The 23,014-nt window shown below is 40.5% G+C and overlaps 1 protein-coding gene across 14 annotated transcripts in view; it reads right to left on the minus strand.

Annotated features, from left to right (window-relative positions):
• Positions 1 to 23,014, minus strand: part of LOC119894232 (neuronal cell adhesion molecule-like) — a 76,665-nt gene that overhangs the window by 6,413 nt on the left and 47,238 nt on the right. Inside the window, exons 3-29 of one of the 14 annotated variants that reach the window (XM_038706859.1) lie at positions 18,177 to 18,352; positions 16,853 to 16,864; positions 16,190 to 16,295; positions 14,788 to 14,981; positions 14,271 to 14,393; positions 13,366 to 13,536; positions 12,795 to 12,851; positions 11,531 to 11,642; positions 11,234 to 11,418; positions 10,912 to 11,046; positions 10,212 to 10,355; positions 10,007 to 10,118; positions 9,759 to 9,925; positions 9,070 to 9,217; positions 8,705 to 8,829; positions 8,351 to 8,380; positions 7,554 to 7,655; positions 6,400 to 6,597; positions 6,073 to 6,143; positions 5,584 to 5,809; positions 5,292 to 5,407; positions 4,991 to 5,195; positions 4,182 to 4,304; positions 3,559 to 3,735; positions 1,884 to 1,943; positions 1,527 to 1,646; positions 11 to 172 (exon numbers count right to left, since the gene is read on the minus strand). In XM_038706859.1, coding sequence (XP_038562787.1) covers positions 11 to 172; positions 1,527 to 1,646; positions 1,884 to 1,943; positions 3,559 to 3,735; positions 4,182 to 4,304; positions 4,991 to 5,195; positions 5,292 to 5,407; positions 5,584 to 5,809; positions 6,073 to 6,143; positions 6,400 to 6,597; positions 7,554 to 7,655; positions 8,351 to 8,380; positions 8,705 to 8,829; positions 9,070 to 9,217; positions 9,759 to 9,925; positions 10,007 to 10,118; positions 10,212 to 10,355; positions 10,912 to 11,046; positions 11,234 to 11,418; positions 11,531 to 11,642; positions 12,795 to 12,851; positions 13,366 to 13,536; positions 14,271 to 14,393; positions 14,788 to 14,981; positions 16,190 to 16,295; positions 16,853 to 16,864; positions 18,177 to 18,261 — 3,466 coding nt within the window. In that variant the 5' untranslated portion in view covers positions 18,262 to 18,352. The remainder of the gene's footprint in view (positions 1 to 10; positions 173 to 1,526; positions 1,647 to 1,883; positions 1,944 to 3,558; positions 3,736 to 4,181; positions 4,305 to 4,990; positions 5,196 to 5,291; positions 5,408 to 5,583; positions 5,810 to 6,072; positions 6,144 to 6,399; positions 6,598 to 7,553; positions 7,656 to 8,350; positions 8,381 to 8,704; positions 8,830 to 9,069; positions 9,218 to 9,758; positions 9,926 to 10,006; positions 10,119 to 10,211; positions 10,356 to 10,911; positions 11,047 to 11,233; positions 11,419 to 11,530; positions 11,643 to 12,794; positions 12,852 to 13,365; positions 13,537 to 14,270; positions 14,394 to 14,787; positions 14,982 to 16,189; positions 16,296 to 16,852; positions 16,865 to 18,176; positions 18,353 to 23,014) is intronic. The other 13 variants (XM_038706860.1, XM_038706869.1, XM_038706864.1 and 10 more) reach the window with 13 other exon arrangements.

Here is a 23,014-nt window from a genome sequence, read left to right on the forward strand (position 1 = left end):
ACTGCCTCACCTGGGACCGTGACCAACAGCTCCTCAGAGCGGTGGAGCGGCTGGTCGTGGTGACCTTTGGCCACCAAACGCACCCTATAGGAGAGGCCCCCCTTTAAGCCCTTCAGCATAATGTTCTGAGAGCCGTTCACAAGCTCTTTCTGCCACTCCTCTTCACCTTCACCTGCAGGAGGGACGTTTGTGAAGAGAGGGACGTTTGAGGGAGCGAACACAACTTCAAACGGGTCAAGAGGATTGTGACTAGATGGGAACTAATTACTGAAAAAAAAAAAACATCTACTGACATGGGATGGGCAATGCTGTTTTTTTATGGGATTATGGAGTTCTAAAAAAAACCCACTGTAGTCTATGAATGAATTATTACAGTGGTCTGGAAAGCTCAATACACTGCAAGAAGATGAAGAGAAGAATTTCACCAAATTGACAGCACATGTGTAGCATTAAGAAAAATGAAGAATGCTGCAATATGAGAAAACAACCACATATAGAAATGCTGCAAGTTGCACAACGAAAATGAGCTCCAAGACAACATATGTTTCCAGGGGATAATAAAAAGTGATGAACGCATTATATATATTGTTCCCAGGAAACCTGTTTTGTAACTCATTTCTGATGTGTTCTGTGAGACTTGCAGTGTTTCTGGATGTGACTGTTTGTTTTTAGTTGTATTTAGCGTTTGCAGTAATCTGTTAGTCGGTCAGTCTGCCATTGAGTCCAGACCCAGACGGAAATATCTACAATCTATATCTATCTATTGTCCTGAATGTTTTTTTGTACACACATTCAAGGTGCCCAGATGATGAATCCTACTGACTAGCACCACCATCTGGTCAAAATTAAAAATTTTCTGACCGCTAGCATGGCTATAAACTCTTAGTCTTGTTTTTTGTTTTTCTAAATTCTGCAGGTGTTGTCAAATAGCTTTTTTCATTTGCTTTTGTTTAGTCTATATGCATGTGTTTTTTTAAGTTGCAGTGCGTTGATCTCTCTGGGCCATCATAAATTATGCATGTGGTGATGAGCTAAATATGAAATGGGATTTTTTAACTGATGATCACAAGATTACGTTTTTGATAACATTTCCTAAATTACTTGGATCCATGATTAAGATATTGCCTAATTGGATAAATTAAACAGTAGGTGTGAAAGAGCCATACTACAAAAACACAGTCTTTTTCATCCTCGCTGCAGGTGGATAAAAATAATGGAGAGCACTTCAGTCGAAATCAATTGGCATAACAAGAATGTTTGTGCTGCTTTTTATGATGTTTGTATACCTAAGTTCTAGCGGGACTGTCACAGGAAATGCACGCAACTACAGTCAATAACAGGACTGGGTAATTAGCAATCCAATCACAGACAGCCTTGTTTATCACATCTGGGTCCACGTTGGTAGGAGCCAGCATCAACGTGACTGCCAATATTTTTATTCACCTACACAAGTCAATAATGAAGGAGACTCTTGCCATCTATGTGTGGAACTGACAGAAATAATAATAATGTGTTGTTTTGCTTACTTTTTTCTACTATGTATTCTACATAAACGTTTTTCTCCGGGCCCCAGTACTCCCAACTGATCAGGGCCCCGTCCTCTCCAACCGAGGAGCTAACATTCCCAAAAGGACTCACAGGCCGCACTGAGCACACAAGAGAAAAGACAACCATCAAGACTGGTCTGTTTATAAAAAGACAATCCAATAACTGACAATTAATTGCTTTGATTTAATTATAGTTCCATAAAAAGCTCTTAGCATCACTGAATGTAGACCCTCATAGCCTTACACAATAGCAATTTCAACACTCAAAAGAATACACAAAGCTGATCATATAACAAATCAATTTGTTGTGTACTAAGGTCACAGCAGTATCTGTACCCTTGTGGGGCGGACGGTGTGGAGGAGACCATGCAATGGGATGAGAGGTTTGGGTGTTTCCTGTAAACAACATGGAGAGAGGTAAACACCGCACCACATACAGAGAAGAGACGCAAACACTTTCCACAGGCAGAGACACCACAGACATCAAAGTCATAATACACAGTGCACCCAGTTCATTGGCATGCCAAGCAAAGTCTTGCCATGCAGCGCAAAGCATCACCAGCAGCCACCATGGAAGAAGTGAGAAGAGGTCAGTTGCCAAAGGCACAGTCAAAATATATAAATAAGCAGCTGAGCACTTTGAAAGACTCATCTAGTTTTATCACATGACATTAAAAAGGCTCACGTCACATAGCATCTTTATCTATGTGGCTTTGAACTTTCTCCAGCTTTGAACTCAGCGGAGCATTCTGGTGGGCCGCAGAATTAAATACAGACGCAAGGAAATTGCTAAAAGATGAGGACTGCATGCTTGCATTGGGTTTTGAAGCCACTGGCTGTATCTATAAACCAGTTCTATCATCATCAATCAGTCCTGACACTGGTACCTGTGCCCACATCTCCGTCAAGCTGTGATATTAGAGCTTGTAGAGAGAAATGGGACACAGAAAAACAAGAGCACAGGGGTCACTATGAGATGACCCTGACACCCCCTATCTGTGTAACAGTAAGACATTCATGTGGTCATGCTGTGTCACGTTACACCTTGTGTAACAATGCAACTGTATCACACTCGTGTTCCACTAAACTCGGACTTGGATGAAAAGCTTATGTACTCATGCTATGTAAAATACTAAAAATAAAAGATAATGCTATGAGATAGTGTGCATTATACTGTAATAATGTAGACACGATGAGGAACATCTCACATACACAAAACACATGACAAAGTTCTGACTTTTGACTGACAGTTAGGCTGTAGCAAACAATTATTTTTATTATTGATTTATTTCCTGAACACTTTGACAGACAATTGATTAATCATTAAGTGTATAAGTGTCAGAAAATAGTGAAAAATGTGCTTCATAATTTCACACAATTCAAGGTGACATCTTCAAATTGCTTGTTTTGTCTAGTTAGTTTCTGCACTACTTTACAGAAAACACATAAACAGAATGCCATGCTTCACAATAAACAACATTTCAGTGTTTGGAGGAACGTTTTTCAACTTTGAGAAGGCATACACAGCAGGGGGAAACCCGTGTGAGCGTAACTGTGAGTGAGTCCATCGACAATGGACACACTTGCTTTATTCTTATATTATTGGCTATCTTGCCTTCATCAGGATAGCGTCTGGGGTTAATTCTGGTTTCCTCATACAGGCCATCAATGTACTGTCACTTATAGATAAAAAAAACCTAAAGATTACAAAAACATATTACCATCAACAACTACAAAATGCTACATTTATTAGAAGGGAAACCTAAATAGCCCTAAAAACAAACGTCAAAATAGTCAAAATAGTCAAATACGTTTTGTGTACTGAGTGTGGTTTACTGTGGTTTTTATTTAGCATGACTTCATACTGTACATATGACCTGTTGATTAATGGCATATGTGAATCCACTTCTGAGTTATGGAAATAATTCATATTAATCACCTTAAATATTTGTCTCACTTTCTAGTTGAAGAAACATGCACACTATTTAGTTGTCTGCATTTGCTGACTTACCTTCGTCCATGATGGTGACAGCTTCCTGAGAAATGGCTGGGCCTGCTCCCCTGACTGTTTTCGCATTCAAATAAAACTTGTAGCGTGTGCTGTACTTGAGGTTGGACAAAGTGACTGAGGTCTCATTGGCGGCCAGGGCCAGCTCCTCCACTGGGCCCAGCTCATAGGAGTTATTGACTACAGGGGTGGAGGATGGGTGACAAGAATAATGAGATGGAAATTGGGAAGTCGTGAGGTAAGTTGAATAGAGGTATGAAGCGGGGGGGGGGGGGGGGGGGGGGGTCGTAGATGGGGTTGGAGTGTCAATGATGAGAAGGGTGGAAATGAAAGCATTTGGAGCACAGAGGTGTAGGGTTCAGGAATAGAAGGCGAGAGTGACAAAAGTTGATTTGTTAATTTGTGCTGTAATTTTATTTATTTTACAAAATAACTTGTTTGAAATGCTCTAAGGTTATGTCAAATCTTTATTTTTATTTATTTCTGTTTAAATAATCTGAGTCTGAACAGGGTGACAGTACAGACATGAAAAAGGAGGACATACAAAACTACAAACTACATGAAGGAAGGTGACATTAATTAAGTAAAGATACAAAAGCTCAGTTGTGGTCTTAAAAAAGCCTCACCTGGCTGATATTTGAGGGTGTAGCCAGTGATGCGTCCATTGCGGACATGAGGAGGACTCCATTCAAGGGTTAGGGAGTCCAGGTTGAAGTTGGTGACTTGCAGGGAAGTAGGAGCCCCCGGCACTGCAGAAAACACATAAATCATGAAACGTTTGCAGAATGATGTATGTCCAGAGTTCAAACCTTTTTTACTTACACAAGTGTGATGAGGCTACTTAAAATCTGAAGCTACTTGAAAAAGATGTGCATTTAATATTTATCTATTATGTTGTTGATTTTTTTGTGTGGAAAAACACAAATTAATAATCCTAGCAGAGTATTTGTATATGTGTTCAAACATGTCTGAAGGGTTCAAGGTAACTTTTATCCCTGAATCCCCCAATTTGGATTATAGCCAGCACTAACAAATATATATATCAAACAACAGCACCTTTATTGTATTAATAACTGAACATCAGCTGGAGTTTAAAACTGAATTTACTTGTCCACTTTCCAACATCAGCTATTATATAAGCATATTTATTTTTCACTATCAAGTTTTTCAATATGAGAAGACAAGGCTAAAGTGTCAGCTTTCTGAATATATCAGTATATTCATTTTTGTTTTTTCTTTACATCACCAACAGATTTCAGGTATACATGGAAAATTGGCATTCTGTATTTTTCAACCATTCATAATATGACATCTAGGCCAGTGGCCTGTTCCAATTAGCACCTTTACTTAATTACAGCACAAATAAAGTATTGTTCTCATTTGTGATATAATACAACAGACAAAAAAATAAAGCAAGAGTTTTTCCTTCTCCTACCTCCTTCTGGTGTCTCAAACTGCTGGGTGGGGCTGTGGGGACCCTCTCCTTTGCCGTTAAAAACCCTGACATTGAAAGAGTAGAGACTGAAGGGGTGCAGACCAGGCAGCATGCCGTGGCTGTGGTTCCCACTGAAGGTCAGGATCTTATTCTCCACATGATGAGGGTTGTGGTTGTGGAGGCTGTGCTCTCTCCAGTAGTATACCTACAAGACACAGTTTGTATACCGTAAGTGTTAAGGGTGTATTGTGCTTTATGAGATTGGTGTACATGTTACACTGTGTGGACTTTTGTACTGTACCTTAAATCCTTTAAGATGCCCTCGTATTAATTTAGAGGGCACAGGATCCCAGTGTACCTCTGCCAGAGTGCTGTTCAGCACCATGGCCTGCACATTCTCTGGAGCTGCTACTGGCACTGTACAATAAACAGCAACAACAACAGCTAAACTCAAGGAAACATGCTGATTTTTTAATACATTTTATGTTTGTGCATTTTATGCACATAAAAGGTTATGGGTTACACAGCCGAATGCATCGTCCTAGATCTAACAGAACATTTTTTAAGGGTCTATAAGACTCAGTCTAACTCACAGTCCTCTCCTGAGTGGCCGTGGGCAATAGGAGGCTCAGGTCCTTCTCCGTAGTCGTTCACAGCCTGAACTTTTAGCTCATAAGGAACAAATGTGGGCGTTCCAGACACAACAAACTTAGAGTTGTTAGCCACGGTCACTGTGTTCCATTCACTGTTTGCCGTCTTCTGCCTCCACATCACTTTATAGTGAAGCCCGGGACCATTAGACTGGAGGCCTGACAGTGGCTGCAGAGGAGAAAATGTTCAATGTTAACATGATTTTTATTACTTCACCTTTTTCAGAAAAACACTGAATGTACACTATGAAGAATATGGTTTTGATGGATGATAGTAAAGAGAGAAAAGTAAGAACAAAGGAAACCTCATCAGATGGGACAATAACAAAACCATGCTTCACAGTGCAAGGACACTCTTATGTTTCATGGTACTCCATGGACAACAGTAAATGCTTCAGTATTAGAAAAGATAGCCTTATACAACTTTATTACCTTCCATGAGATTACAAGATTATCATGTTCTGTTCCAAATCCCTGGACACCTGTTGGGTTCTCGTCTGGAGCTAAAAATATAACAATAAAGACAAAATGAAACATCATCCCAAGGAAAACCTTTCACTGATTAACATGCTGATTTGTTTCCGAAATGACCCATTAAACAAAAGCTGATGCATAAACTATCTTACTTTAAAATGTTCACAGTTATAAAAAATTGTATTTAGAACATATCAGCTTATTTGTTGATTATATATCTATTATTAAAATGTGAATACACATTTACACACATAAATCAAAGAGCTGAGGCTGCTAAGTCTGTACCTGCAGGTTCTGTTTTGAACACCCTGGAGGGGAAGCTGGGGCGGCTGAAATTGACGGCATTGAGGGCCAGAACTCTGAAGGTGTAGTGGACGTAGGGTGACAGTTTGAGGTGAGCTGTCGTCTTGGTTCCAGGGACCTCGGTAAGATTGTGCCAGTGACCTCGGTGGTGCAGTGAGTCTTCATACTGGATCAGAAATTCTGTTTAGATAGAAAAAAGAAAAGTATTGTACATAACAAAACACTTTATACACTGCCTGACAGTTGATTTGCATAACTGGAATGAATGCCCTCAAGGTTGTTTTTTAGTTTTTTAAAAAAGTTTTGTTAAAATGTATATAAATATGCTACTTCGTCAGTGCTTTGAAGCTTCAAGGCAATGGTGGATTTAACTATGTTTCACAAAATTATGTGTTTGCAGCATACTAATAGACTGGAGAAGAAGATTATGCTGCAGAATTGGTTTAGGACATTTCTATGGGTGTTTTTTTTTCACGCTGTTAAAACATGTCACTATTGGACACTACTGTAACCAATAATTTCCAGCTGACCTCAGTAGCTGTCGTCTGTCATTGAAGAAACTACAAACTAAGAAACTACAAAAGACAGATTTTTAACTCTGTTTTTTTCTCCACTGACCTTGCAGACTTTATTATTTTGGTTGACTGATAATTATGGAAACTTAAGTGTTGTGTCACTTATCTGGAATTGCTGCTAGGGAGAGCCAGCTAAACGCCAAAAACATAATACTTCAGCAATTAAGTTTTGCACGTCCATAATGTTGGGAGAATCATTAGAAACAGATTTCTTATTAAATGTCAAAATCAAAACAGCAAAGGCCAAGATATCCCGACTTCTAGTCCCTATTATGCAGCTTAAAAGCATATTTAACTAAGACCCACCCTGCCTCTTAAATGCCCACTTTTTCCAAATGACACACCTCAAGTTTTTAATGCAGGCTTTCCATTAGAAGATATAATAAAACGTGTGTCGGCTTCACTTATCGTAATAGCACAAACAGCTTGTGTAAGGTGCATGAACACATAAATCACAAACAGAAAGAAAACCAAACTGACACAGATACATATGCCCTCATACACACAAGCGCGCACACACACACACACACACACACACACACACACACACTTAAGACATACTCTGAATAGGACTGTTGTGTTCATCCCCTGGGGTCCAAGTGAGCTGAACACTCCTCTTTTTGTGGTCAGTCAGCTCTAGGTCAGTTGGGGGGTCGGGTCGCTCTGGCAGAGATACAGCACAGGCAGCAGCATCAACACACAGTTACCGTTACAGAATATAAAGGGTTCATGCCACGAGAAGATGAAGCAAAAACAAAAGAGGATATCTGCTTACATACATTATGTTGGGTTAACCAAGCACACCTTAGTAACTCCTCCATTTCTTTACATGTCCCTTTTGATGATGTTACTTGCCCTACAATACACATGCAGACACTGCATCATGCATATGAAACGACTGATGCTCAGCTGAGCATCTTCCTTAACAACTCTGCATGAAATAAAAGTCTGGAGCTCAATGGAGAGGTTAAATTGAAGCTCATGTTTTGGAATTGTAAAGATAAAGTGGAATGCATGCTTGGAATAAATGAGTGATGAGGAAATGGTGCATTTGAAAAGATGTGTGCTTTACAAATGATCTTTGCATTCAAGTGTGAGTGGAAATTGCTTCCCCCTTCTACTAAAAGTTTAACGTTTGCATCGGTGGTTTAATTCAGTCTTTATGGAGTTTTGCCAAAATGGAAAAATATACAATTTATTTAGAAGAAATGCACATGAAAAAAACACCTTGCAAACACAACAAATAAATGCTGGTAAATCAAAATGACAAGAATAAATTGAAAATGCTCTGATTGTCACAACAAACAAGCTCATGTCAGCAGAGCACATCTGGGTGCCCACGTGTGCTGCAAGTTTACCGTAGACAACAGCAGGTGTTGGCATGGCCTCTACCAGGTGGGAGGGCAGGAGTGAAATAGGGAGTTTAGTGGTCAGTCAGCCATAAGACAACAGAGAAGATTATCTGGCTCGCTAAGAAGGCAACAATCAAATATTCATGCTGCTGACACGATAGCTGACTAAATCCGCTCTGACCCTCTTAAGTAAACTCTCAGGCAATTAACCTTGAAAAGCTGAAAGGCAATCTGTTGTGTAAGTTACTGGACAGATTCACTTCTCTGGGAAGCCCAGAGACGGAGAGAGGTAACACTTTAATAATTTGTGAGTTTGTTTTGTGAGTCAGTGAAATTGAGCTTCTGCAAAGCTGAACATACCAACAACAGTGAGCACAGCGCGGGCTGAATCATGGTCCAGTGTGGTGTTCATGATGCAGGTGTACTCCCCCGCATCGTTCTCTGTCACATCAGTGATGGTGAGGCTGTCTGAGTCTACGATTAATCTGTAAACATTCATACAAAGAGATATTTCACTTTTTTTCCCCCCAGTCAAGCTAAGAATAAGCATTCAAGCCAGGACAAGAATGCCATATTAGTAAAGAAACAGACACAAACATGCACCACTATGCGTAACAGTACAATTTCATTAAAGGTAAGATTGCTAATTTGATACTGGCTAGAACTATTACAACTACTGCAGAGAGAGAGTAAACACAGGTTAGACATCTGCAGACAGCTCTGACCTCTCATCATCAGGCAGCTCTCCATCGTCTTTGAGCCAGGTCATGGTGGGGATGAGTGAGGGGTCGTGTTTCACCGTACACTCAAACACCACAGACCTGCCCCTCAGGACTACTTTGTGATCCGGCTGCTTCAGGATTCGGGTGGGCTCTGATGGACGGGGGAGAAGAAAGGTTTTTTAGAAAAGTAATTAAAGACTCAAAAAAACAATAAGTCTCATCAGTGTGAACAAATATTTTATAAAACCATGTGTCTGGAATAGGGCTTGACTTCAAAGGTTAATATTAGGCTGCAATTATTATTTTCATGAAATACTGAAAATGCTGATTACCGTAAAAATAATACACCAAATACACCAAAATAATGTTGTAAAAACAACTTACTTTGTGACTAACATTCAAACATGCCAGTATTTGATGAAATAACAAAATGAGCCATTTATTTCTGTGGATGCTCTGACCAAGGCTTTGTGTCAAAGCGTGTCAGCAGATATGTCACCCTTTGATTGCAAATAAAGTCTACTCTGGACTTTTTGGGTAACAGTAAACAGAAATATTGGATACTTTAATGCCAAAATTTACTAGCTTTTATCACAAACATCAGACTGTAATAGCACTATGTGAGTTATTCGCTAGCTGTATGCCCTCCCTGGCTTCTAATAATAGGATCTTCAGGGTGGAAACACTCTCACCTTTGACCTCCAGGTAGACGTGATTCTCATAGATGCCCAGTGTGTTCCCGGCCACGCAGGTGTATTTGCCACTATTGTGGGCTTGAGCTATGGGAATCTCTAAAGTCCCATTGTCATGAAGGATGTAAGGCTCTCCATCCAGGGTGCTGGACCGGCTGTCTTTGAACCTGAGACAGAAAGGCAGCCGCTTTGAGCTTTTGAAGAAATATAATGCAACACTTGCATCTGTTAGAACTTCATTAACTCACCATGTAATTTTAGGGATGGGTGAACCAAAGGAAGCACAGTCCAACAGGGCCTGGTGACTTCTGATGATCTGGTAGACTTTGTTGGCTTGTGTCAGCACTCTGGGTGGCTCCGCTGCAGAGGAAGCAGCAATTATTGCCATGTTATTGCAGTCCAGAAATCAATGTAGAAGGAAAACAGCTTTCTAATACAAATCGATGAACTTACAGAGCACATTGACGAAGGCGTTGGACAGGAGGTACCCGTAGTCATTGGAGACATTGCACTGGTAGACGGCGCTGGATCCAGTCTGCACATCAGTGAAGATGATGGTGTCGTCCTCCACCTTTCTGCTCAGATCCTTGGGAGAATCTGTTGATGGGTGACAGGGGGAACAGATGTAACTCTGGTTGTTTGAATTCTGGATGAATGACTAATTTAACTTGTTGTATCTTGCTTGTTTACAAAAGTGACAGTGTAAAATCGACATGTTGAGGCAAGAGACAGCTAGATTTTGAAAACATCCAACTGAAAAATCCCACCCCCTCCCTTCAGGCCTCCCTCCAAAGCCAGTCCCCCAAAACAAATTTTCATGAATATGACTGTATGAGCAGAGTGCGTGCAGGTAGGCAGGCAGGCCAGCTAATTATTTCATTTAGGCCTAATGAAATGATTGGCCATGCTATTTACAGTCCTGCTAGAGTCACATATACCGGATAAAAAAAAACAAACAAAGCTTCTAAAATAAATTGCCTACCCTAGGAATCGGTATCATAAATATCAATCATCAACCCCATAGAGATCCTGTCTCAAATAATGAAACTAATCAATGTTCAGCTTTTATGAAAAATGGAAAAAGGCCATGAGGACAGGTAAATTTATTTTCTGAGCACAGTAAGTTTAAGTCAAGGAAACAGGTTGCACTCACTCTCTATGGGGATGCCATTCATTGCCCAGGTGATGGAGGGCTTGGGCGTGCCACTGGCCCTGCAGGTCAGCGAACCGTTCTCTCCTGGAGCTAGAACAAGATTGCTGGGAGGGCCCCTGATCCAATATGGAGCAGCTGAAAATAGAACAGAACGCAGCAGAAGGGTGGAGAATTAATCACTGAACACACTGCCCGGTTGGCATCTGTGCATGAATCAATTATGAGATGGAGGGAGAATGGAGAGAGAAAGAAGGAGTGACTGTGTCGCCACATAGTGAGCGAATGGCCTGATGGGATACTGTGCGTTTCATCACAGACAGACCTTTGACCGTGACGTGGATGGTGTGGTGCACCGAGCCGAGCATATTTCTGGCGGTGCAGCGGTAATCTCCTGCGTCTGATTCTGAAACGTTCACAATACGCAGGGTCCTGTCGTAGTGCAGGAAAGACGTGCGTTTGGCTGGGAGATCGCCGCTCACTTTGGTCCAGGAGATTTCAGGGGTGGGCCTGGAGTCAAAGTGAGAGAGAGAGGGGAAGACAAAGAGTGATGATGACACACGACCAGGCGAGCACTTGAGGCTTTAAAGATTGAAATAATGGCCGATTATTTTTTACTTACAATCCTTCGGCAATGCACTCCATTTCCAGCACCTGTCCTCTCAACACTATCTTGGAGCTGGAGGGGCCAGAAGGGATAAGGAAGTTTGGCTTTCTCTCATCTGCTGGGTCTTCTATAGTTACACACACACACAGATTCACAAAGAAAACTATTACCATTTATTCTGCATAAGTCCATAACACACCGAGTGAAGATCCAGCCCTGAACCGAGCCTTTCACATTCACGATCCTTTCTTCGCTGTGGTATAATAAAACCTCTCTTCTACAATGGGTCTGCAATGCATGGGCATTAAGTCACTTCATTACAGGCCACAATTCTTACATTTTATGGTTATACGTAAATTTTATAGCCATGTTGTGTTTCATTGCACTGCTTTCTGTTGGTGTTTATTGCCAATTTATTGCCCTCTGGGGTTATAATAAAGACTAAAATGAAGCTAATATAGAACTGAGAATTAAGAGACATGAAGATCTGCTTTCTGCTACTGAACTAGTAAAGAAATACTCTGACATACTACGGTAATAATAAAAATAATCTGACTATATGTTTGTAATGACGGTATTGATGAAAAGTTAACACCATGGCATGTGAGCAATTTGATGAAAATCAAACTGCTCACATGTTTCAGGTTAGCGATGTGTGGTATTGCTCAGACAAAGAGACAGACCAATGATCTTCTGAGCAATGAGAAATGAAGTGAGAGGAAAATGATTGGTGAGATTATGGGCAGCAGGGAAAGAGTGAATTTGAAAACGAAGACTTCATTTCTACTTGAAGGAGTTGTGTTAGAATCAAATTAATTGTTTATCACCAACCAGATTACATTTTTAATATGTTTAGATGATTACCTAATTACTTTATTTCTTTAATTAAAATGTACTTTTGTTTGCAAAGCTCAAGACTGTACAGATGTTGTTACATGTCCAAATTACACACCTCAGTTGATACTGGAATAATCATGCAGTGCTAGTACAAGCAATTCAGGAGGAAATTAATAGTTTTCAAAAGGGTTTTGATTGGATTAAGTAGGAGTGACAGAGGGATAGAGATTTAACTTGTACTCTTGGATTTAGGGGTTAGTGTTAGTGGGTAACAGAGTTTGGGGGTAAACACTAGGGGGTGCCAGATCTCACCCCTAAAGACATCAGGAGAAATTGTAAAAAGCCTTGGGTTTTAGGGTTGAAGGGTTAGTGATAGTGGGTAAAAGCTAGAGTTCGGAGCTCTAAGTTGAGGGGGTAAACACTAGGGGGTGCCAAAACTCACCACTAAATAAATCTGTGTCATTGTAAAAAGCTGCCACTGTGTCATTGATTGCATCCACTGTAACACAACAGAAAAATCAAACACGCCACAAGTTGACATCATCAGGCACAAAAAAAACCCACAACTTAACATGAGAGTGTTTAGAATTAAAAGCTGCCAAAACAAAACTTGCAATGACTCAAAAGTCAGACATGAGGAATGATCGTAATAGGAATTCTTGTGCGAACAGCCTGCCAACATGTCAACTGCAAAATGCTAGACTGAGTGAGCCTAGTCTTTGTGGAGAGTGCGTATACAGAAGGTCTCACAGAAGTAATAAAACGCACGTCTGCCTGGCAGATCTGCTGCTGCAGCTCTGACAATATGTCTTTTCAGTGGGATGACGACCACTGGCATCTCTCAGGATGGGATCAGAGATAGAAACTGCTGTTTCCCTCCTACACAGTCATGCTGGAACATACTAATGCAAATGAATAATGTGGACACACATTACACACAAACTCAGACTCTAGTCGTCTCAATCATGCTAGCTCATTACACATTACACACACACGCGCGCTCTCAGACTTACTGCTGAGGACCTTGACGGTGATGGGTTGTTTCTGCTGGATGGTTTGTGTGTATGGGAAGCGGGCGTAGCAGATGTAGTCGTTCCTGGAATCCTCTTGGAGCACATTTGAAAAGTAAAGGTCTCCGTTCAGGGACTGGGACACCCTGCTGCTCTGAGGCAGCCTTTGGAAGTCTGAAATGTAAAGCAAATTACATATTTGTGTGACCTTTTTTAAAGAGTAAATTCATTCAAATTACTCAAATATGTGTAGTTAAGTTTTTATTGGAACGTCTTTCTACCAAAGAAATAGTCCCAATTGTGTGTTCGGTGGATTATCCAAAGTAACTGCGAGCCAGTTTCTGGAAGGAGATGCTTGATGTTTTTTTTCTAACGTAATTCAGAACAACAAATTAAATGCCATCGCTGTGGGTGGACGCATACATCTCAGAGAGAGATATTTCAAAATCTAACAACCTGACTAATTAAACTAAAACTTGATCTTGTGGTAAGATTCTTCTGTCAACTAAACCAAAATTGTCTGCATAGCTATATACTACCATAGGTAAGAGAGAAAATTAATGAAAATTGGGATGAACTGACCCTTGAAAATCAACACATGAATGAAGTAATAATTACCTAATTGAGTGTGATACTTAGTGTAATTACATTAAATATACAGGACCAAGGTGAGACTGTTAGTAGCATCTAAAGAATTGCAGTGGCAAAGTGCTTGTATTTCTCAACATTAAGACCACATTTCCCATAAACCTCGAGTTCTCTGCCATTAAAAGGACATATAATGGTCGCAAACAGTTGAACACATGCATTTGCCACAAGTACATATAATCCACAGTGTCGCCTACAGTGTGTTATAATGTGTTCATGTATGCAGCTGAAACATTATCTTCCATGACTGAAGTGCTTACAATTGTCCATCCAGAATATGATGGGTGGAGGCAGGCCAGCAGGGGGTCGACATGGCAGCACCAAGGACACGCCCTCCCTAACAACGATTGGCTTGATTTTCTCCTTTGACCACAAGGGGGACCCTGGATCGGTTGGAGAATGATACACACATCAGTGGATGAGGAGTCCCATAATTTGACATGAAATATAGGTTGCTAATGGACTGTCGCAGGCATGATGACAGAGGTGACGAGGGAACATGAGAGGGATGATGCCTAACTGAATAACAATAAGCTAAAGGAGAGATACAAAGGGATATTTTCTCTGTCTACTGTAACATCCTACAAAGTAAAACAGGCCGCTTTCCACGTGCAACCTTTACCTTTCAGGAGTGTTCTTAAGATGGAAAATGCTACTTAATTGTTTGAAATGGAAAAAAAAGAATGATGTGAGAAACATGTGAGCTATGCATGACATTAAGAAAATGGAAGACAAGAACAATTAAATGCTAGAAATGACAGACTGCACTGCACTTACTGGACTGTTGTACGACTATGTTGTTTGAAACAGCAGTTCCGTGTTTGTTCCTTGCTGTGCACTGGTACACACACTCGTAATTTTCAACCTTCGCTCTGCTGATGTCCACCACCAGGGTCCCAGAGTGGGGCCTCATGGTCACGTTGGGATCCTGGTCGATGTCAAAGTGGGTCCCATTTCTCGTCCAGGAGAAACTGAGGGTAACAAAACAGGTCGGTATCATAACAGTGTAGCTAATATCCACTGATGACAAATTGGGTTATTTTAATCTGGTGAAGAGTACAGCCACCACACTGTATTATGATACAGGGCTAGGCTTAAGGAGGTACTGAGAAAAGATTAGACACATCTTAACTGGTTAGAATAGCACAGAGAGTCAGAACATTTGACATTATGGTCAATCTTCACTCAAAAAACATCTGTGTAACATTTTAACTGGAAAAAATAAATATAATTACCTTTTCTCTCCATCACCTTCTTACAATAAGTAAAGGGGTCGTACATGAACACATCATTTTATGACAAAGTTCAAACTGTCTTGGTTATTCCACATGAGAAATGTTTGTATCTGTGTTTTTCTCACTGCTCTTCTCAGCTGTTTGAGGTGGGCAGAGTTTGGCTACCGAAAGGTGATATCACATATTTCTTTGCACCAATCAGTTTAGAAACAATTGGATCAATGCCAATCAAATCTGATCCCACACAGTCCCAATGAAGCAGATTAGCTGAGTTTTCTTTTTACTATTAAACAAATAATGCCTAAGGATGTTTTTCCCTTTACTTTAACTGTGATTCTAACTTTGATTTGTTTAATTTCTTATGGACTGGCGACCTGTCCAGGGTGTACCCCGCCTTTCGCCCAATGTCAGCTGGGATAGGCTCCAGCCCCGCGCGACCCTGTACACAGGATAAACGGTTGACGATGGATGGATGGATGGATGGATGGATCTAATGCTATAGAGAAATTCTTGAATTCAAGATTTAAACTGAATTTAATTTCCAAATATCTAAACATCCTTTTTTTCTGAGGGTTATATAAGGTTATGTTAGAGTAAAGTTAAGGTTAAAATGTTAACAGTGATGGTCCTCACAGGTATACAAGTACAAATGTGTGTGTGCATGCATTATTCGTGCCAGCAATTGAATTAGGTGTTGCACTGACAGATAAGGAAAGAGGATGGCATAATGGTAAAAGATTCAAAGCATTAGCTAAAATCAGCCTCTGGGAAGGGCATCATGTGCAGGAATTAATATCATCTTTACTTATTATAAAGTTTGAATAAACCAGAACTTTACTCATCATCTTTTAAACAGAATTTGGAGAACTGCTGTCAGCTGAGGGTTTTAAATGAAAATTTGTAACAGCATTATGAATGCAAAATCACACTTCACAGATTCCTACCTGGGATGAGGCTTCCCCTTCGCCTCGCAGTGGATTATAATGTTCTCTCGTGGGTCGATGATGTAATCCTTGGGGGATTGGTGAGTTATGGTCGGCGGCTGCGGCACTACAGGCGATCAGATAGAGGGTGATATTCAATCATGACCTTTACTGCATAACTAAGCCTTTTTTTCTGGCACTGTATTGACCACACAAGCAGTCATTACCAATCACATGCACACTTACCACACTGAATCAAACCAGACGGCTGTGTGCTGACAGACACAAAAAGCTCTCCTAACATGTGCAAATACAAAAGGGCATGCAGAATGCTCAGGTACATTTCACTTTACTTTAATGATCTGATGCTTAATGTATTCCTGTCAGTGCTTGGGAGATAACTAATGGACTATGACCAAACAAAGGATATAAGAACTCATGCTGTTTGCAATATTTTTATATGCTGCAGCAACACACACAAAGAGCAAACAAAGAAACAAAGAGATCAATGCATGCAACATACTAATGTCCACTCCAAACCACACCCAGTGTCTTATAACAAATAATAAAGTACAAAACACAATAAGAAAATATAATTAAAAAGATCAAATATAACCTTCAATGCACAACAAAAAAACTGCTAGCACAACCTCTTCAGTGAATTCACACTAGTTTGAAACTTACATCCTTCCAGGACTTTAGTGTTTTTCCCAAGAATCAGCAAACAAGAAAGACAAATCGTGACAGTAAAGAGAACCAGACATTAGTGTTGAAAAATATCTTCCTGCATTATTTCTGCTTCAAACATGATTTAAACAAAAGTCAGTTCCCAGCCTCCAGTTGTCAACAGCTCCAACCAAACAATATGTAGAAGATCTACCACCACAGTGACATCAGACTGTGGTGTTGCAGGTCAGTCCGACAAACTCTTTCGTTTTCTGTCAAAATGAACACTGTGTCCAACAGTGCTTTACAAACTAAGGAAACAATATATAGAGCTTCCTCCAAAAGAAGATATCAGATGTTTAGAAAACAGGAATCTGATCCTAGTAATAGATAGATCTATGGTTAGGATAAATGAGATTAGAGCTGAAATAATTAATCGATTAGTGGATCGTCAGAAAACTAATCTATTTTACCCATTTTTACTTGACCCATTTTCATAATAAAATAATTGTTAATTGTTAATTTTCTTTTGGTGCTTTTATTTGTCATATATGTCAGTAAGCCAAACAACTTTGGGTTCTTCTGCAAATTTTCTAGACAAACGATCAACTACCATAAAGCTATTGAAGGGGAAATCAAAGGATAAAGTGAATGTTAAGGCTTTAAAACCAAAACTTTATCAACCAAAGTCTCACACAAAACAGGATTGCAATTAGTTTCATTACCAATGAATCAGATTATTTCCTCTATAAACTGATTAAAGGAACAGTTCAACATTTTGGGAAATATGCTTATTCACTCTCTTGCTAAGGGTTCATTGACAGGCTTTGTATGGTAAATATGTAGCTATGGAGAAACAGCCAGGCTGGCTGCCTACCAGCAACTGCAAAGATCCTATATCTCATTTTTTACTCCAAATAAAAACTGATGAGCTCAAAGCTGTGGTTTTACACAGAGTTATGTGAGAAAGCAAATACAGGTATTTCCCAAAATGTCGAACTATTCCTTTAAACGCAGTTTCTATAAAATGTCAGAAAATAGTGTAATGTGCCTGTTATGATTTCTCAGAGTCCGAAGTTACAGTAGATATTAAAATAGCTTGTTTTGTCCCAGAAACAGTCCAAATCCTAAATAGATCCAGTTTATTGTCATACGACAAAGAAAAGCTAATTCTCACATTTGAGAAGTGGCACTTTTGCTTGATAAATTACTTTTCTCTCAATCGGCTACTCGATTAACTGACTAATTGTTTCGGCCTCAGACAAAACTGAGAGCTGGCATTAGTCCAGTTACACACTCTTGGATATGAACGTGTTGTGTGGTGTGTGATCTGTTGCCTTACGGTCTAGTGGGACCTCCAGCGCGGTGGCGAAGTGTCCCAGGAACAGCACCAACAGTGCTGCATCCATCCTCCTCCTCTCCATCATCGGTGTGTGACGCAAAGGTCTGCCCCGAAATACAGTGACGCCCCGCCTCTCTGCTCAGTCACACTGTCGGAGGACACGTACACATTCACAACTACAGAGAGGAAAAGACAGAAAGGGAGAGACAGCGTCAGAGATAAGAGGATAGAAGCAGGAACAGAGATTACTGGGTTGAATAGCACATCCAGTTACTGCGGCTATAAATCATAATAATGAGTTTGTTCTATTTTGTGTTCATCAGCTGGTGAGAGAGAGAGAAACAGAGAGAGGATGGGAGAGAGACAGACACATATAGCTCTGGCCACAAATCGATGTTTGTTGCCATGCAGTGCAGTATTGCCGGAAGCTATCTTTTTGATCTAGTGCACTCCAGTACGGACCGATGCAGCCTACATGGGCTCATTTTGCTCGGCTAATCACCGCCGTGGCCATGATGCCATTAAACTTCTCTGCCATATCGATCACATCAGCCGACAAATGACACGCCAGGGGACAAGAGAAGGGGACACTCACTTTACTTTCCATTTCACTCTCAGCTTTATCAGTTCGATTGACTGACTGACCGAATGACTGACTGACTGAGCCAGCAGCAAACTGATCTGACATGAGGTCAGATTTCAGACACTTAGCAATTTTTTCTTTCTGTGTGTCTGGGCAAATCTTAGATCTCTAACATCTTAGTAGACACCGTTCAACGGGGACAGATGGTTCAAGTTCAACAGGGGATTCAGGTTCAAGCAAGGTGGCTTGTTTACAGGTTTGAACAAACTATTGAAAGGCTAAATGGTAATTGATTAACTGTTAACTAAGTCAGGACTTTCTTTTGTTACACAATAAATCGAATTATGCCTTCATCACAACACTAGTGTTGGATGGTGAATGGACTGTGAATAGACTGGAGAGCTAAACAAAATTCTTCTCTTGTTGCCAAGCAGCTCGGTGTTGCCATTTCGCACCTTCCTTCAACCAGAAGCAATTATTTTTGAGACAGCTAAAAAGACATTTTAGCAAAACACAAACACTGAAATAATCACCGGCAGGGTCATCAAAACCAGCGTGACCCAAGCTTCAGAGAATAATAAAAACTAAAGAGTCAAAATGACTTTGCTCAATTTAATTCATAATCAGTATAATTTATAATTTTCATATAAATGTGAGCGCAGCGTGCAAATGATGAGTAAAAAGCATGGGGAAACGGAACTTCAGAGGAGTCATTTTCTGTCTTTTAACAACTGCAGCCTGACCTGTTTTTATCTTTGCTCTCCTGCCTGTCTTACCCAAGGCATCCGCTGGCACAGTATTAAAATGTCACAGCTTAATTTAGAGCTCAGGCAGACTAATTTGCTGCGTTATCATAAAAGCAAACTATCAAATTTGGGATATTAATGTCTTTTTCTGTATGAAGGAATCAAATTGAGCCCATTAAAAGGGGAGCTGCATACGTGTACTGCTCTCCTGCCTTTGGGTGTGGGTCAGGTGCAGATGAGGTGGTAGAACCAATGTCTGAGACCAGAGGCTAGACAGCCAGGCAGTCAGACCCTGGCTTGGTCCTCCATAGGGAACTGATGTATTTGTTAGCGCTGCCCTACAGTCATGATTCAGTACCGGCCCCAGAGTCGGTGTCTAGTAGCTTGGGAAGAGACCAAGGCTAACGTCTTCTGCCCCCAGCTTTCACTACACCTCTCCAGGGAAGGCCAGTATTACTCGCCTAGGGCAGCCAATCACACTGCCATGAACGCCATCAAGCAGCACTGGCTTGGGATATGACATAAAAAGATCCAGGGGGGAGGCAATTTCATCAAACTCATTTGCAGGTTGCAGGCAGGGGTGCTGAACCCCTGCCTGCAACAGACCTTTGTCATCAATGTTTATTTTCAACTATGTGTTAGAAATTTACGATCAGAAGTAATTTATGCAAAATCCATTTATGGAGATTAGTGAGGTATTGCATTGTAATACGATCTCTGTGCCAATTTAATTTAGTTAGTGTAAAAAGTTATTAAGATCAATATAATTTGTGAATAAATAAATAAAATAATTAAATGCAGCCTGAACTTGGCAGTGCACAATCACAGGTGAAGTGAAAAAAGCAGACAGCCTGTCACAGAAGAGAATAAATGTGTTAATTATATATTTTATGGTGTATCCCCAAAAGCCTGGTGATTCTTATCTGGAAAGGAGCCAGGGCTTCATCCAGGATTCATTTCCCAATTTAATGAGGTGTAGCAGCTCAGCTCAAGCCAGTCAGCATGTGTGTGCCTTTATGTGCACACTGTATATGTGTGCCTGCATTCATTCGTGTGTGTGTGTGTGTGTGTGTGTGTGTGTGTGTGTGTGTGTGTCCTATAATTATCCCTGTGAGCTGCAGTGATACGGGACCAACCCCTTACGTCCCTTTCACAGCACGACAACCGTGGAAACTCAAGTGGGGTTGTTAAGACAAGGAACCAACCACCAAGGACTGAAACAGTGAGCATAAAATTATTAAAAATTGTTACACTATTCAAATTAAGTAATTCTAAATCCTTCACTTTACCAATGTGACATGAGGCAAAAGCTTGAGGCTAAGCTAGAGTAGCATTGCATCTTAAAGAAGAAACTACAGTTCAAAGCCCATTTTTCATTTGAATATACAATTCTTCCCAATAAGAAAACATCCATCACAAATGTTGAACCTTTCTGTGCATCTTGTGCTGACAGAACTGGAAAAGCCAAAGTCAATAAAGCTCACTTCAGCGCATACCGCTGAGGCCCAGATAAAAACACAAAACAGTTTGGAGTGCTGTGCCAAAAGCTGTCAGATGGCTGATAAAATCTAACAGGAAATGGTCTCTTAGAAAGCAACAAGACAGGTTGGTAAGGACACTTCCAGCGAGGATTTTTAGCTATTTTTCAAAATAGATGAGGCCAAGAGGCTGATAAACTGAGCTACTGTCTCACTTAGATAACTCAATACAATAGTTACTAACAACTCAGAGAGGCAGAGTACTTAAAGGACCAGACCGGTGTTTTGGCAAGTTTTAAGTACTTAAACATGCACAACACAGATTTTTCGTCCACTCGGATGCAGTGGAAACAAGTTAAGTTGATACAGTGAATATGTTAGCAAACAGTGGCTTATTTCAGCATCCAGCAGATACAGAGCAACATTAGCATTCATTTGGAATCACCACCAGATAAATGTAAGTCCAATATTTCCACTCTTTTGAGCTCTGTTTTGTTCTCCACCAACTCCCAAGGTAAATATCTGGCTCTGCAGCTACTAAACGCTCTAGTTCACCATCAAGTCGCTAACTGTGTCTGTCTGCCACTGGGTGCTGAGCAGGTAGCGTGCAGTGAATTTGTTGTTGAGAGCAGTGAAAGTGATGGGCCGTAAAGTTGTGGGCTGTAAAATCAAAACACTGAGCTGAAAGATGCTTAAATGATCCATAGGGCTAAACAAAACAATAAAGTCAGGTTATAATCCTCTGTGGATTCATCACTTCGAGAGACTTTTGAAATGCATGCCGAGTTTGATATCATTGGCTACATAGCATGTCAGGTAGCCATCGATTTCCATAAGATGTGAAAGTCTCTTTACAAGTTGCTTGATTTTTGTCATCTATTACAGTAAACATTTAATCAAAACCAATTTGTGCATAAACTGCATTAGTATGCAACAGTAATGTAACTTAGAGCAACATTAATGCTGACTTGATGTTCACTGTAATGGATCACACAAGTTCAGCACGTTTTAAGTGCTGAGTCTGCATGGTTTGCAAAATGGTTAGCTGCGATATGAAGCAAATTTAATTATATACATTAATTGATTGTATTAATTTAAATAAAGCATGCAAAACCACTGTTAAATAGCTTTAAATGCCATTGCACAAACTAACCAGATTGTAATGTTAATTACTGTCTTCAACTACATAAGACCACCTTCATGCAGGACTTGCTTTTCTCCCTGTTCATTTTGTCTGTGGGGAAAACACTCAGCACTCGTGTAAAAGCTACATTGAACTGTCTGGCCTCTCATTCAGCCAGCCTCTTCAATTACTCTATTGTCATTTTCCCATGGCCGGCTACTTCACCATCCCATAACTAATTGGTTTTGTGCACATGTCAGAGTCGTAGCGCATACAGCGACGCACACACCCGCATTCACACACGCTGGCCACAGAATGTGAGGGTCAGGACATGTCTGTGCACACAGATAGAGCTAACGGGCATGAGCACTGAGAATTAAAGCACACCATGGTGTAAATGAATAGGAGTCAGCGGGCATGAAAGCCCAATTGAATTTCCCTTACAGCAACAGATAATACTACTCTATATGCTTTATGCTAACCACTAGCGAAGATATTGCCATTTTCTGTTCAAAACAATAGTGATGCAATACTGCAACACTGACAGAATCACTGCTGTTGCATCAGTACTGTACTGTTTTTATATCAATGATGAAAGATAAGCTTTTCTCTCATGCCAAGCACCCTAATTAACTCATATAATCAGTGCTATTGATGGCTCATGCAATCAGGAGTTTGTGAGCCTCAGTATGGCCTTAATGAAGCAGCAGGGATCCCCTACAGACAGCATGAATGTGGGGGTATAATGATGAGAATGACTCTACACTCAGGAAGGTGGTGATAAGAAAATGGATACGGTTGGATGAGTTTATTTTTCTGAGGCTGCCGGGTGCTTCAGCTGCAGTGCAGGATATCACTGTATGGTATTCATGCCCAGGGCTGCGTGCCTATTTCTCTGTGCCATTAAA

The sequence above is a fragment of the Micropterus salmoides genome, unplaced genomic scaffold, assembly GCF_014851395.1.
Source record: "Micropterus salmoides isolate LMB-PRFRI ecotype aquatic unplaced genomic scaffold, ASM1485139v1 Ms_hic_scaffold_8, whole genome shotgun sequence".
NCBI classification, from domain to species: domain Eukaryota; kingdom Metazoa; phylum Chordata; class Actinopteri; order Centrarchiformes; family Centrarchidae; genus Micropterus; species Micropterus salmoides.